Below are 16,447 nucleotides of genomic sequence, written 5' to 3'. Positions count from 1 at the left end.
CATGTGCATTATCCCTGTTAATTTAATTAATGAATGGGTGTAACAATATCCAAACCTGGATTTTGTTTAAAAATAAAACAAATAAGGCTTAAAAGATTAGCTGTAGGCCTGGTGCTCGGGGTTGTCGTCATGTTGCCACAGAAGCTCTGTCTATCTGCCGACCACTGTGAGGGCAAATTTAAACCGTACAGCAGGCGCACCTCAAGATGGATTCTTGTGAGTTTGTGAACTCACAGATATCACGAGAATCCATCTTGTTGAGCAACATTAGTGGAGTGGACATCCCCAGGCTCTCTGTGCACACTCTAATCCACAGACATGTGTTTGTTTTTAGCTTGCTGCTGCTGAAGAGCATGAGGGCGCTTCCTGGCTCCCATTGACTTACATTGTCTTGTTTCTTCTCCCAGGTGCCTTTACTGCCTCTTGTGCCAGTCACCAGCATGTTCATTAACGTGTACCTCATGATGCAGCTAGACAAAGGCACGTGGATACGCTTTGCCATATGGATGGCCATTGGTAAGACACTTCAAGTTACTTCACCAAACAGAATGGGCTCTCGAGGTCATACTTGTACTTTCCTTCCAGGTTTAGTCATCTACTTTGGCTATGGCCTTCGGAACAGCACCGAAGCAGCTCTGTCCAAGTCAGACTCATGTGGACTGTCCAGTGCAATAACAGGAGAGCCCATGTCCACAGAGAAAGAAGCTTTCCTGCATGACATCCCCAATGGCATCGGAGAGGACGATGAAGAGTCATAATCAAGCAGAAATAACGTCACACACAGTTTCTATGAACAAATATCGGTAAAGATGTTTTTTAAAAAAAAAAAAGGGCTACTAAAAATAATTATTTAAAACACACTTGAATGTTCCTCTCATACCTATAGCATTAAATTTATTTTTTGCACTTTTTCCTAATTGGACTATGAGCAAAAGCACACTTTTTATAAAACCTGTGTTTCTTATATTTATTGTGAAAAGTTGTTTTGAATTCATTACCCACGACTGTCTTGAGTGTCTTTGTATTTGGTCCATGTATTTAGGTTTTAGTTGTTTCTAAAGCCTTATTTAAAAATATTTAAATTTTATCTGCTGTGAGGTTCTGTATCCAAGAGTATTTTTCTGGTCATTCTCGTAGGAGAGTGTACATCCGTTACGCAGTTTGTTTACTTCAGGTAGCCTACATTTGAGCTCGTATTACTGATGTGAGGATACCTAACACTACATTAACGTCCCAAACATCGGGTCACTGTTAACTAACAAAATGGCAGCTTGTCTTCATTGTTACTAGTCAAATATTTTACAAAACTGTAAAACTATTATATAAAAACTAATAGTAACAAAATAGAACTCCTAAAGATGTACAGTACTGATGTACAGACACATGCTCTCGGTGAAACATGAGCAGATCATGCTGAGATTGGACTTTCACAGTTGAGCTCTGAAAAAGCTCGAACACAGAATGTAGGACCTGATCACTTTGTCTTCCATGCAGATTTACTGACATATTGAAACATTTTAAACCAAAGAAATTGAGCTGCTATTCTACACAAAACCTTTGTTCAAGTGTCAAGTGCCTAAAGCAGAATGAGAACATATCCGTCGTCACCTGGTGGAGTGTGTAAATATGAAACAATACGCTGTCATGTCTGTTATGTATTGTTTGTAGATATGCTGCTTTATTATTAATGCCATTGCGTTTGCTTTGCCAAGGTACGATTGTATTCACTCATTTTCTTATTAGGATGAAACAATAGATGGAAACAACAGAAACACTCATAACTAGAATAAACAGAGCCAGTCTAGAGTAATGCATTATTCATGTAAATGCAGATTAAATCTTACGTTTTTAGCCTTGTAAAAAAGATCTGATGAAATGTTTCTTTTTTGCACATCTGCAGCTTCCTGTAAATACATTTAGTTTTTTGCTTAGTGACAAGATGATTTGATGTGAACATGTAAATTCAGACTCACTCAGATTCAGACACACACCTGCAGGGGCGAGTAAACTGTTCCTTGTTGTCGTCCCATTTAAAGTTGGGACTGCAGTGAAGCCTATAGAATATGTCAGTGCAGTTTGTTGTTTTTAGAGTTTGTTACTGAATTTGTGCTGTTACTGAAGCTTTCATTTTTACTTGTAAAAATGTGTCTCTATTGATTTGATTATGGGACCCAATATTCACAATTATTGTACCTTAACATTCAAAAATGATGTTTGACAACATTTTTAAAATGAATTACAACAAACCCAGTTGAAAATCCGCCTCTATTTTGTTTATTTTGAATATATTGTGCTTCCTATTGGATTTCTAACGAGAAGGCCCACTTGTCGGCTTGTTTCTGTTGATGTAAATGTCATTGTAAATAAAGCTTTTGCGACATGTTCAGTTGTTCAGGTCTTGTCTCTTGTGATTCAACAGACCCAAGTAAATGGTATATTAAAAAAGTATTGTCAGTAACTTCTTTTAATGTATTCGCCTATATTTGGTCATATTATTTGTCCAACACCTCTGGGTCTGCAGCACAGTTCTTTCGTCTTGGAGCTGTTCTGCTGGTCCTGGGAGAGCGCATCAGTGTCCATCATCTTTTAATGCCGCCTTCTCCGTCCCATAAATCAGGCTTTGATTAATTAAATGTACAGCAGCAGTCTAGGTTGAGAGTCCACAGTGAAAGACATGTCCTTGTGTTTGTGTTGGACCAGAAGACAGAGGACAGAGACAGGCCGGGGACTCTTCAGTTCAACAAAACTCATCCTCAACCTACCATGTCCTGGTGAGCAAAGAGAGTGTCATATTTTTATCAGTGACGTTAGAGACAATATACTGTTGTTTCTATTTTACTTTTCACAGAGCGCTGTGTTGCTGATGGAGCTGTCCATGGTATCGTCCACACAGTGCAGTGAACCACCAGCAGAGGGAGCCCAGATCCTGACATTGGAGTATGACTCAACACAGTGAGAAGGTTTTCTGTCTAGCATGTAACTAGAGGTGATAATTCACTTTTAGCATCCGTATGGAGGATTATAGTTTACTCCTGTTAAACACTAATTTAATCACTATAAACTATTCACTAACAAACTGTGATCAGACAGACAGAGAGAGACTGATATTAAAAGGCAAACGAGGCATCGAAGTTCACTGAAATATACTGTAGGTAAGCCCACTGATGCACTTTTGAGCATATCTCCCTTAAAGTTCCAGCAGAGGCCAATGAGTACGTGTACATGCACATCAGTATCCCGGTTATGATCGGGTTTTTTGAGTATCTCTGTTTCTTCTTGGTGCATGTATATGGAGTATCCCGAATACTGCCATAACCGGGATATGGCTAATAACCGGGATGTGCATGTATACACACACAATATGTAGTCTGGGCTGACTACCGAATACGAAATACATGAAGCCTCACTACTGCACATCGTATGACTTGACATATACTTTTGTAGTGACACTGGACTGTGGATGTCTAAAAATCACTGCTTTAAATGTTATGTTAAGTACTCACCTTTCTCTCGGAGGGCTGTATACTATTTGTGCAGTAACTGGGCTTACTTTGACTATAGAGGTAAGAAAGACGAAAACATAAAGGCGAACAACGACTAGCAGTTGTGAACTACTCCTGTGCAAAACTAACATTATGGTCACTAATAAAACATAAGTAACTTGGTAACTCAGTCTACAATTAAAATTAAAAATCAATTTCATGATGTAGATATTAGCATAGACAGAGAGAGATTTTGTGCAGTTATGTGTAATCTGTGAACATCTGTAGCATTCAAACTGCACAAATCTCTCTGTCTATGCTAATATCTACATCATGAAATCGATTTTTAATTTTATTTCTAGAATCAGTCCGAGTTAACAAGTTACTTATTAATGAATTACTTATTAGTTTTGTTTTATTCATGATCATAATGTTAGTTTTGTTCAGTAGTTCACTGGTGCTATGTCATTGTTCGCCTTTAAGTTTTCATCTTTTTAACCTTGATAGTTGTGGATAAATTCTCCATGGACAGAATATGTTCTTTGTCGACCTTGTTGGATGAAAATTTGGTGATGGGGCAGATTTATGAAGCAGCTGGGACATTTTCACAAATTTTTCCATAAAAAAAAGCATTAACCGGGAGTTATGGTTACCCTACATCGCAGCACTTCTGACCAGTGAGAAAAAGATCTATGTATCCTTAGTCAACTGCACAAATCTCTCTATTTATGCTCTAGTTTCTACATCATGAAATAGATTTTTTAGTTTAATTCTAGAATCAGACTGAGTTAACAAGTTACTTAATAATGAATTACTTATTACTTATGTTTTATTCATTACCATAAGGTTATAGTTTTGCTCAGGAGTAGTTCACTAATACTAATGTTGTTCGCCTTTACGTTTTCTTCTTTCTTACCTTGATAGTTGTGGATTCTTCATGGACAGAATATGTCAAGCTTGTTGGATGAAAATTTGGTGATGGGGAAGATTTATGAAGCTGGAGGAAAAAACAGAGACATTTCCACAGATATTTTGCCACAGAAAACCATTAACTCTTCTCTATTTACCCGTAGTCCCGTGTTTGGTCGGCAGGGGGAGCCCGATACCATGTGTCGCGCGCGCCGCCACACATGGGCGTAGAGCGCTCGTGCTCTCACCTCCTCCTGTCCTCGCGCCACGGCCTCGCGCTCACCTCCTCCTCTGCTCTGTCCTCTCTCCTCTTCTTCACTCCATCGATGCTGCGGACTCAAACCTTCCTCCTCTTCCTCGGACAATTTCTGCACCACCACAAACCCTTCTTTTCCCTTTTTATTTATTCTCATAATTTGTTTTTTTCCCCGAACGGTAAGCATTTTTATTTTTATCGCGTTTTTTTTATGAGATAATAATGTCTCCAACGCACTGCGATCGAATCCTGTTGATGCCAGGTTGAATTTTTTGGGCATAATTTCTCATTACGCCGCTAATTTTTGCAAGCTTCATTTATTTTCTTCGTGAGAAAAACGTCGTATATCGTTTAAAGTGGCCTCACCTTTTATAATTTTACCTTTGAGAGCTGGGTCACGTGCTTTTGGGTGAGCCTGCCTGCCTGCATGTTTTATTGTGTTATCTTTTTTTCGTTCACAGGCTTATGCGTTTTCTTTACGCACAAACTAAGCCGTGTACGTGTGTTTTGCAGTAAAGAACAAAATAGGAGAATTCAGAAGCGCCACGAGCAGATGAGAGGACGTCATGACGGAGAGATGGACTCTAATGGGGTTTGTGTAATTTCTAACATTATGTAACGCGATTGGTGTGCGCACGGGACGCCTACGAGCACTGGGGTTCCCGCCAATTCATAACTTTTAGCAGATTTTGCGCCACGTCTGTCATAAATTGGGTGACCAGACGTTCCTATTTACCCGGGACAGTCCCAGTTTTGAGCCCTGTGTCCCCTGTCCCAGCAGATTTATCCAAAACCAGTGATTTGTCCCAGTTTTATACAAGAAATGTCCCAGGCGTTGCTATTTTTGACAAATTTGATACTTGCCAACAGTAAAAAGAAGCACAAATCGTCATTTATTTAAGTAAAATACAAACAAGGATACTTAAAAATTACCAAAACACAAAGATAATGTGACTATACTGACACACGTTTGTCATGAATGGGCCGAGTGCATAACAGTTTTCCTTAATTATCCACTAGAGATGTAACAATAACCAAAACATCGTGATATCATATCGTCAAAGATTTCACAATAATATCGTGGATTATGACAATATATATCGAATTACAAGTCTCTTTGCTTAAATTAAGAGTTATAGTGCAGCAGTAGCTAAAAAAAGACAGAGAACTACATAGACCATGATCCTTTGCTCCATTTCAGTGCAGACGACATGAAGAAATAACAGTTCTAAGCACTTTTAAATCTTAGTTCTTTGGATTAAATCTTGTCAACGCATTTTAAAACAAAAAAGCTGCATATTCAGTTTTGTTAGCCTCCACAAAATATCGCAACGAATACCATTCCGTGAGATGTATATCGCGAAAATACGGCATCATACAGGGAGATTTGATTATCGTTACAACCCTAATGGTGAGCCTCTCCAGCATATTGTGAGCTTTCCCACAATATCGCAATAAATATCGTACCGTGATGATATCGTAATTGTGAGACTTCGATATCGTTACACCCCTATTATGCACTCACAATTTTATTATTACCAATCAACTCAAACCGACAATCATAAAAGACTCTAGGTTTTGTTTTGTTCTAAACTGTGACTGGGCCAGGGGTCTCCAACCTGGCGCTCGGGAGTTACCAGTAGCTCTCCACCCCCTTCCAAGTAGCTCACCAAGGGATTTCTGAATTATAAGGTTTGTGCTGAATGACAAAAAATTGATTAATTGCCAGGGCTGTAACGATATCCAAGTCTCACGATATGGTGGGGAGACTCACGATTAGGGACGTAACAATATCTAAATCTCTCTGTATGATATTTTCACAATATACATCTCATGGTTTGATATTTATTGCAATATTTTCTGTTATTATGCTACTTTTTCCTCTTAAAATTCCTTGACAAGACTTAATCCAAAGAACTAAGACTTAAAAGTGCTTATAACTATTATTTCTTCTTGTAGTCTGCACTGAAATGGAGGAAAGGATCATGGACTGTGTTCCCTCTGTCTTTTTTTTTTTTTTTTTTACTATTTCTGCACCATAACTCTTCATTTAAGCAAAGAGACTTGTAATTCGATATATTGTGATGGTCCACGATATTATTGTGAGAACTTTAACAATACAGTATCACGATATTTCCGTTATTGTTACATCCCTATTGTCAATGTAAATGTTTCATTTTGAATTTATATACTAATAAATGGATAATTTTTTGTGGTATAGGCTTCTAACTTTACTCCATCTAAGTCTTATATGCACTAAATTTCTTGCGAACACTAAAATGAGTAGCAATTTTGTTTGGTAAAAGTAGCGCACTGGAGGAAAATGACCGGAGACCCCTGGACTAGGCAAACCAACATCATATCTAGGCTGAGAAAATATGATATTTCAACGAATAAAACAGGTTGAATTAGCTGAAAAAATCGATAGAAGATTCATTAAAGGCCCAGGTGTAAGCAAATTTCAATGTTCAAGGTTCTTTATTTGTTATTCAAGCATGCGAGATAGAATGAAATGTGCTCTCCAAGGCTCAGTGATCCAGAGACAGATAAAAAAACAGTAATAAATAAGCAATATTTTAAAAAAGTAAGTACATCAAAACAACAACATTAAACAATTTTACCCTTCAGCAATGTAAAATAGAAACTAATGTCAATCTGATATTAAAATTTCAATCTTAAATTTCGATTCTAAGGAAAATACTCGTTACTTAATACTGATTCCGATGCCACAATCATAATTGAAAACTCTCTTTACACAATAGAATGTAATTTTCAACATCATAGTCTATGTTGTTTTATACTTTCTTTTCTTTTGTTTTATACATCTCAAGATTGTTTTAAAGCTATTCAGGAAAAGTTAATGACCTGTTGTTCTTTCAAAAGACCAAATTTAAGCCTCTATACATGCACATAACCAAATTAAACTCTCATTATTACTAAAGGTAAAGAAAGCCATTCATTTCTTATTAAGTGCCTCCAAGTAATTACGACTGCAGTCTTCTGTTTCATTATATAGCGCTGTAGGTTCTATAAAAAACACCCGAGCAGTCAAGCGTTTAATTTGGAGCCTCCATTTCCGCTTTCTGTTTCAATAATTGATGAAGATTCTGCGCCGAAGCCTTTTAAAGCAGCTTATAATTTGGTCCAAACAGATCTATTTCTGATAAAGGGCTTTTTGTGTTTGAGGTTCTGAACACGTAGTTAGATATCGAGGTAAAGGTGAGGTGAGCGTTGTTGAACGTTGGCCGGGAGGTCCTGGAGGGGGATGGGGCACATAAAAGCGTGCTGTTAGCGAGAACATAAATTTCCCTCTGCCCGCCGAAGCTGTAATGGCGTCACGGTGGGGGAGCGATCAACAGTAGCAGCGGAGGGGAGAGGGGAACGCACGGCACATTCATCTGGAGCGCGGAGAGTAGAGAGTAGAGAGTGGCAGCGGTTGGCACTGGGTGGGAGGGTACAAGCTTTCGAGAAAATGTGGAGTCGCATGGACATTTTTCTTAGTTCCAGCATGGCTCTGATATTGTTCAAAATGCAAGACAGGTTTTCATGTTTTTTTAATTATTCCTTTGTTTCGTGGGACAGCGCCTGTGGTAAATCTTTATTATAGTTTTACAGCAGTAAAGTGGCAGTTTGTGGAGAAATAAAACAAGAAGAAAGGAACAAAAATACAGGTCGTAGAAATGGGTTTTAACTCTGTCAGGGACAATCTACGAGCAAGGAAAGCATTTTTTCTGACACTATTGAGTAAGAGCGTAACAATAACCAAAATATTGTCATATCATATTGTCAAAAGTCTCTCAGTATTATCGTGGGCCATCACAATATATCGAATTACAAGTTTCTTTGCTTAAATCATTGTTATTGTGCAGCTATAGCTAAAAAAAAACTGAGGGAACTACATCAACCATGATCCTTTGCTCCATTTTGGTGCAAATTACATGAAGAAACAACAGTTCTAAGCATTTTTAAATCTTAGTTTTTTGGATTAAGTCTTGAAAAAGTTGCATATTCACAATTTTGTAAGCAAAATATCACAATAAATACCGTACCGTGAGATGTATATCGCTAAAATATCGTACCATGAGATTTGTATATTGTTACATCCTTACTGTTTAAACGTTAATTTAACAAAATAAAGGTGCTGTAATTAATTAGTCTAGTCATAACTATCATGACGTTTAGACAAGTTGTGGCTTTTGTTAACATTATGGTTGCTATAGAATTACCTCTGCTACCCACATCCAACTAAGAAGTAAAGAAATTATAAACTTCACACACACAAAAATAGGTAAAACTTTTAGTGAAATTTCTTTATATATCAACGTTAACTCTGGTTTAGTTAAATTACTAAACTAGCCAATTGTAGTTTAGTCCTGATTTAGTCCTGGACTTGTTTCAGATTATGTCCTTTCTTTATGTTGATTCATGTGCTGGTTTTGTCCATCTTTATGTCCTGGCTTAGTCCATAATATTGAAAATATTTTTAATCAGTTTCAATATTGTTAAAAAAAACACACAAGCTGCAGTCTGCATCTGTAATGAATGACTCAGAAGTCATTAATTCAACATTCTACGTCTCAAATCTTATATAGCCAAAAAATAACCCAAAATTTCCCAGTAGTCGGCACATAAAATGAGAAGTAAGGAACAAAAATACAGGTAGTATAAATAAAATAGAAATAGGGATGTTAATACAGAAAATTCCATTCAAAAAGCAGCGACAATCTACAAGCAAAGAAAGCATTTTTTCTGACACTGTTTAACAGGGCTGTAACAATAACCAAAATATCATGATGTTGTATCGTTAAAAGTCTCTCAGTAATATCGTGGGCCATCACAATATATCGAATCACAAGTTTTTTTGCTTAAATTCACTGCAGCAATAGATAAAAAACACAGGGAACTACATAGACCATGATCCTTTGCTGTGTTTTGGTGCAAACTATATGAAGAAACAACATTTCTAAGCACTTTTAAATCTTAGTTTTTTGGATTAAGTCTCGAAAAAGTAACATATTCACCATCATGTTAACCTCCACAAAATATCACGAAATACTGTACCATGAGATGCATATCGTGAAAATATCGTACCGTCAGATTTGGATATCATTACATCCCTACTGTTTAAACATTAATTTAACAAAATAAAGGTGTTGTAATTATTTAGTCTCATGCAATTTAGACAAGTTGTGGCTCTGGTTAATTATAGTTGCTATAGAATTACCTCTGTATTTCATATCTTGCTGCCCAGGTCCAGTTAAAACGTAAAGAAATTATAAACTTCACACACAAAAATAGGCAAGATCTTTTGTAAAATTTCCTTATATATCAATGTTAACTCTGGTTTAGTTAAATTACTAGAAAAGCCAAATGTACTTTAATCTGATTTAGTCCTGGTTTCTTCATCTTTAAACCCTGGCTTAGTCTGCCATAATATTGAAAATTGTTTTTAATCAGTTCCAGTATTGTTAAAAAAAAACACAAACTGCAATCTTTGCATCTGTAATGAGTCATAGAAGTTATTAATTCAACCTTCTACGTCTCAAATCTTCTATTGCCAAAAAATAACCCAAAATTTACCAGTAGTGCAAAGAAAATCTGCACACGATAAATATTGACTCCAAAATGACTGTTCCATCTATCAGGCATTGATAAGTTTATATAGTATTTATGAAGACCTATATCAGACTTGATTTTGACATGGTTTAGTTCTCGTCTAACCTGGTTCTAGTTTAAACTGGTGTAGTTGATTTAGTTCTTAGTCCTGGTTTGATTCTCACGTTTCACAGTAAACACAGAGACCTTTATCCTGATGGCGCGGCCTGCTTTTCACACTGACTGCATGTGAGTGGGAGTCCGTGTGGGTGTCAGCGGGACATAAGGGTGGTTTAGTTGCACTTACTAAGATGGTGTAGTACTGCATAACTTTTCGGTTGGGGGTCTGTCACCTCCTTGTTTCCATGGAGATGTCATTGCTCTGCCTAGAATGTTCCACACTATAACATTAAGCTTACATTTGTTGAATTACAGGTGGTTTTATAGCTCAAAAACTACATGAACAGGCATTCTGACTGAGTGGAGTTGCCTCTTCACAGATCTGACCTGTAACTTGGTCTAGTTTGGTCTCCATGAAGATAGAAAGATTTAATGTAGGGCTGCTCGATTATGGAATAAATCCTTATCATGATTATTTTGGTCAATATTGAAATCACGATTATTCAAACGATTATTTTTTAGTTCCACGATGCATTTATTCAGCATTTCTCTTTGTTATTGATAATTGACACAAAACTTTCAAATTGAAAATAAATACAGACTACAAATATGAAGCTTAGAGAAGTTTTGCGATATATAAAATGCATAAAATGAATAAAATATACTTTGAACATGAAGTAAAGCATAGAAAAACATAAATGTATTCAAAATAAACTATATATCCAGCTGTTCTACAAGCTCTATATTTAAAAAATGAAATAAATATACTTATTTATATAAAGAATATCCCAAAATATTTTTTGTTAAGCTTTCTCATTGATTGTATGAGTTTGGAGATCGTTTGACACACGAATCAAAATTGCGATCAAAATTCAATTAATTGTACAGCCTTAGTTTAACGCCATGCTGAAACATTCGAGACAAAGCAAAAGCAACAAGCATTTGACAGACCCTCCACCAGAAAAGTTACACAATGCACCTTTAAAACATGATCTGTGTAATTTGCATTCGTGTTAGTGCATCTTTTATTTCTACAATAGACGAGGTAAAGTGGTTGCGTGGAGCCGAAGTGAGTTATGAAGATCGCTCATATCACAAATCAGTCGTGACATTGAGCATTACAGCAACATCCTGTGCTTCCAGATATGCCAAAACAAAGAGATACTGTTCCAAAACGCCTAGATAAGAAAATGATATTTAAAATAGAATGAAGAGGCTGTGTTCACACCTACTGGAAACATGCGGATGACGACTTCAGGTGTAGTTACCGATACTGCGCTTCTGATAAAACCGTGGATTCAGCAGCAGCGTCTTCACAACCTGTCAAAGCTTTTCCATGGGGGACGGGACTCTAATTACGTTTTCAGTGTCACTTAACAGACAGCTGGTTGTAAATGTTCATCTGCTGAACATAACAAAACGCTACAAAGACAGCTTTTTAAGTTAGACAAATTATAATACACAAATTAAAAGGCAATTATTAAAGGAAAAAAAAGAATACACTGATATCTAGATGAAGAAAACCGGGCCATTTTCTCAGTTTTCCCAGATTTTGTCAGGAAAGGAAGACGTCATCCGCATGTTTCGAAACGTCTTTGGTTTTGTGACGTAAGCGTGAATAGAGTTTCTAGCTCAGGGGTGGGCAAACTATGGCCCGGTGGCATATGCGGCCCTTTAATCTTTTTAATCCGGCCCGCCGAACTTGAATAATGGTAATAATAATAATAATTTTTTGTGTTTCAAAAGTAATTTCAATAAATAATAAAAACTGTGGGACAAATTTTAGAATCCTTTGTGGTCAAAAAGTTTGCCCACCCCTTTTCTAGCTGGTCCAATGTATTATTTGTTATATTATCTAGTAGGGTAGCCACAACTATATTAAAAAAATGGATACTAATCTTTACTTAAACAGGAAAAATTTGAGCTTTCCTGAAGAGTTTTAGTTTGATTTTGAGCTTTATCAGAACGAACAAAAAAACTTGCGCTAAAATAAAGAATTTCTTATTATTTTGTGTATGATAATTAGATTCTATTACTAAAAAAGAGCATTTTTAATCTTCATTGTGCTATTTTAATCAGTATATTTTATATATTTTCTATTAAACAGACAATAATAATAAGACAATGGACATTACAATAACATACTAATACTAATTTAGGAGAGGAAAAAAAGGGAAATCCACATCAACACAGACTAAAAAGTATTGAGTATTCAGTCTAATCCCTAGTAATCAAGTGACAATGCTATTATCTAGGAAACAAATACAATTAGCGCAATTAATTACATTTTTAATTATTACTGTAATCAATGACTCAAACAAACAATTAATTCCCCTGTGTTGTCTGTGTCTTATGTTTTGAGAGTAATATTAACACATCTAATTCTAATTCTCATCACCTAAACAAACAAGCAGAAGTGTTTGTGGCTGTAATAGAGTCGTAGCTTTGTTTGTTCCTATTATCACTAAATCCAGCTCTACACGTCTGTGTCTCTGAGCGCCGTGGAGTCTGTGGTTATAGTTTGGCCTTTGTTTTAGAGTCTGCAGAATCTTTTGGCTGAAGCAGAAAGAATCCACATCCATCCTCAAGTGACACTTAAAGGAAATACATGCAGTTTGTCTTTGTCAGGCTCATTAGTGTGTTATAGCGAGTCATTAGCTGAGGAGCCCCAGAGGGAACTGATATGTTAATGATTATGATTTAATGATTAAGCCATGTTGAAGCATATGTTTAGATGAGTATTTAATATTCGGATGAAAAAAATACTTGAGTGCTCCAGATGACTCTGTTTATGTCATATATTTGCTGTCTGGCAGCAGTCTAGACAACAAAGACATCGCTGAAGTTGTTTTTAAAAGCATAGTTTTCATTCTATTTTAAATAATAGGTCTTAGAAAATCACTACTTTGTTAAAGTTTCCTTTGTGCTATTGAGAGCTTTGTTGAGTAATATTTAAATGTTACTTTATGTCTTGTTGTTGCAACACTTCAAACTTCTGTAGTAGTTATTCCTGTCACTGCTTCTGTTATCAGTCTAAAACACATTTTATCATCTAATCAATCATCACATAAATCATCAATCTTCAACTAATGAATCATCAATCATCAAATCATAAAAAATCAGTAATTACAGAATAAAAATCCATATCCTCCAGCAAATTGCGTGCTCTTAAAATGCAGTGCAGTTTGTAATGTTTCTAGCTTCTACGATCTGTTCCTGTGGTGTTGTCCCAGAGTCGAGTGTGGATGTGAAGTAGCAGAAGTGCAGTAGTGATGCACTGTTCTGCATTGAGTGAGTCTGCAGTGCAGCTGCTGACACAGCTCCAGCCTGTGTCCCCGATCAGCTCTGAGAAAAGTCACAGGCATTGATCCCTCTTATATTTCCTGTACACTGCACATTTATAGATGTAAGGACCTGTTTTGTTTGGTGATTTGTCATGTTATAATGCAGCAGAGTGGCTTCTCGAACAGCAGCAGGGTGGTGTGAATGGAAATGAGACACTTGCTTCTGCAGTGACTGTGAGAGTGTGAAGGTGAGGAGGAGCGGTCCGTCTGGTTTCATCTGTGTGAGCTGTGGATTTATGTAATGAGAATGTTCTGTGCTCCAGGCTTGTCTCTCCATTTAACCAACCTGTTATGACTTGACTCTACGAAATTAGCCACAGGGTCAAAGTCACTTCAAAAACATACACTGGTGAAGAGTATTATCTTAAGAGACAGATAAACGTTTGATTGTTGGAACATACGGAAGGGCGGATGACTAACTCTATTTGGTGTACTAGATTAATGACACTTTTCAATCCACAGTTGCATCTGCATTTCTTTCTCAATATCTGATTTATCACAGTGTTTGCAAATGTGACAGTTTTATTGTTCCTGTCACTTCTATGCAACATTTATTACCATATTTAAAAGAGCAGATATGGGCTGCTCACTAGAGTTACTATAAACAGTGTTTGTTAGCAGTGAAATGTTGAAATCTACTCTATATAAAACATTAGAGGTGGTGGTAAAGGTATAAAGGATTGATCAAAGTTGTGTTACAGCTCTCAGAAATGCACTTTATCTCACCTAATCAGTGTTTTATTTGTTCTAAACTGCTTTATTTTCCTCATTTTACACATTTTACACTTACACAAAATTGACTTTTGTGAACTTTAAGTCATGTTATAATGTTGTTACCTCCTCAAAAACATGCCTGAAGTTGTGTTTTGTTTCATTCACACATGTTGGGGTAATCCTAGTTTACTTGTCTGTCTGCATCTCCAAATCGGTTTTATAGTGCATTCAGAGCAGGGCATCAAGGCGTCCAGTTTACAGGCAACTGTAACACGCGTCTAGGGCGTCCTGCGTTTTTGTGGAGCGAAATCTGGCATCGACACAGTGCATCTTGACCGTTCAGGGCGTCTGCGTCAGAAGTGGAAAATGCTGAACTTTTGGCATCGGGTGTGCTGTGTCAGGCAATCAGGGACAAGTATCCAGGGACATAGCCACGTTATTATCCGGAAGAAGGAGAAGAAAGAGAAAGACTCAGGAACTGGGGCAGGGAGCCACAAACACGTCGTGTCGTGTCATTAGCGGAGTATACATATATACACCGCAACCGCCGAGCCAATCACCAGGACTGGACCAGGATTAAAATCAGAACTAAATCAGGACTTAACCAGGTCTAAACCGCTGATCACTTCAGCTGATGGGTTTTATGTAATAAATACGCTAAAGTCAATCCCTCAACCTGGTCTGTCATCGTTGCGGGAAAAGCGGTACTTGTTTCCAGGGCAACGGACGCCCTAGATACGCTTCAAGTATTTTTCTCTCGTTCGTCCATTGGATGTAAGAAGTGTGTCGGGGGCATCTAAACTCAGATGCTAAGGTGTCTAACTAGAGGCGTTCAGCTCGTTTTTTTGACATCTCGGTCTGAACGCGCCATTAGAAAACCTAAATATGCAGGTTTGTGTGTTAAATGATTATGTGAATCAGTGTTGTGCATGAACGAGTTCAAAAGAACGCGTTCATTGAACACGTTCATTTTTCAGTGAACTTTGAACTGAACGCAACACTTTTGTAAATCAAGAACTTGAACGTGAATTTGTTCAAATTATGTGTGATGAACGACGTACGTCACTGTTGGGGTTCAGTTAAACGTCGGAATTTGTTTTCACCTGACGAGTGACGATCTGCTCGCACTTCACCTCGCGAAACCACAGCCGCGTGTCAACGCGAAGGCGACTCCACCGGCAGCTTTAGCGGAACGTACGGGCTCTTGTGTCTCTCAATGGGAAAGTCAATCAAACTTGACTGGGCGCGTTTAGCTGCTTGTATTTACCTTCTGTACAGGCTGACCACGGCAAACGCAAGGATTTCAAAAGTAAATTTCAAAGCACTAATTAACAGTGTATGTGGATCTGGGCTCTTTCACATGATACACAACTGCCCAGGGAGCACAATGTGCTGATGGTAAATGCACAAATACAACAATAGATACATGCTCTCTGTGTATTTTGACGGGGATACGCGCCTACGCTCGTGTAGAGCGTCAAAAAATAGGATGGATCCTATTTTCTGAAATCTACACGCACAGGACGTGCTGCTCCGCGCGCGTATTATTTTACTTGGTACAAATGTCAGTAACGCGCGTCACAATGCTTTTTTAACCTGGATTGAAATGGTGGGTTTTTCGTTTTTCTTCATACAAATTTGCTAAAATCACCGCGATATCAGCAGCGGTGAAACGCCGGAGGTGCGCCCGCGTAGACCGTGATCCTGAGCGAAAGGACCGACGCAGAAGTCCACGCTCCACCGAGCAGTCCTGGTTTACACCTGGTTAAATTCTGGTTCAGTCCTGGTTTAGTCTTGGTTTATTCCTGGTTTAGACCTGATTCAGTCCTGGTTCAGTTCTGGTTTAGTCCTGGTTCAGTTCTGGTTTAGACCTGGTTTAGTCCTGGTTTAGACCTGGTTCAGTTCTGGTTTAGTCCTGCTTCAGTTCTGGTTTAAACCTGGTTTAGTCCTGGTTTAGACCTGGTTCAGTTCTGGTTTAGTCCTGCTTCAGTTCTGGTTTAGACCTGGTTTAGTCCTGGTTTAGACCT

At 37.6% G+C, this 16,447-nt stretch overlaps 2 protein-coding genes across 4 annotated transcripts in view; both read left to right on the top strand.

Moving 5' to 3' along the window:
- The window catches only part of LOC110175106 (high affinity cationic amino acid transporter 1-like), a 36,399-nt gene extending 34,017 nt beyond the window's left edge, over window positions 1-2,382 (top strand). Inside the window, 2 exon segments of the mRNA XM_020941221.2 lie at window positions 408-516; window positions 586-2,382. Coding sequence (XP_020796880.2) covers window positions 408-516; window positions 586-758 — 282 coding nt within the window. The 3' untranslated portion in view covers window positions 759-2,382.
- Window positions 2,383-2,690: 308 nt separating this feature from the next.
- mtus2b (microtubule associated tumor suppressor candidate 2b) overlaps window positions 2,691-16,447 on the top strand; it is a 39,534-nt gene continuing 25,777 nt past the window's right edge. For 2 of the 3 annotated variants that reach the window (XM_055148039.1, XM_055148038.1), the window contains exons 1-2: window positions 2,737-2,952; window positions 5,161-5,239. The gene's annotated coding sequence lies outside the window, so the exon portion shown is untranslated. Of the gene's footprint in view, window positions 2,953-5,160; window positions 5,240-16,447 lie in introns of all 3 variants that reach the window. The other variant, XM_055148037.1, reaches the window with a different exon arrangement.

The sequence above is a fragment of the Boleophthalmus pectinirostris genome, unplaced genomic scaffold (genome assembly GCF_026225935.1).
Source record: "Boleophthalmus pectinirostris isolate CB_2022bp ecotype Guang Dong unplaced genomic scaffold, ASM2622593v1 HiC_scaffold_9, whole genome shotgun sequence".
NCBI classification, from domain to species: Eukaryota; Metazoa; Chordata; class Actinopteri; order Gobiiformes; family Gobiidae; genus Boleophthalmus; species Boleophthalmus pectinirostris.
The sequence above is the reverse complement of the archived record's forward strand: the minus strand, read 5'-3'. Positions and strand labels throughout refer to the sequence as shown.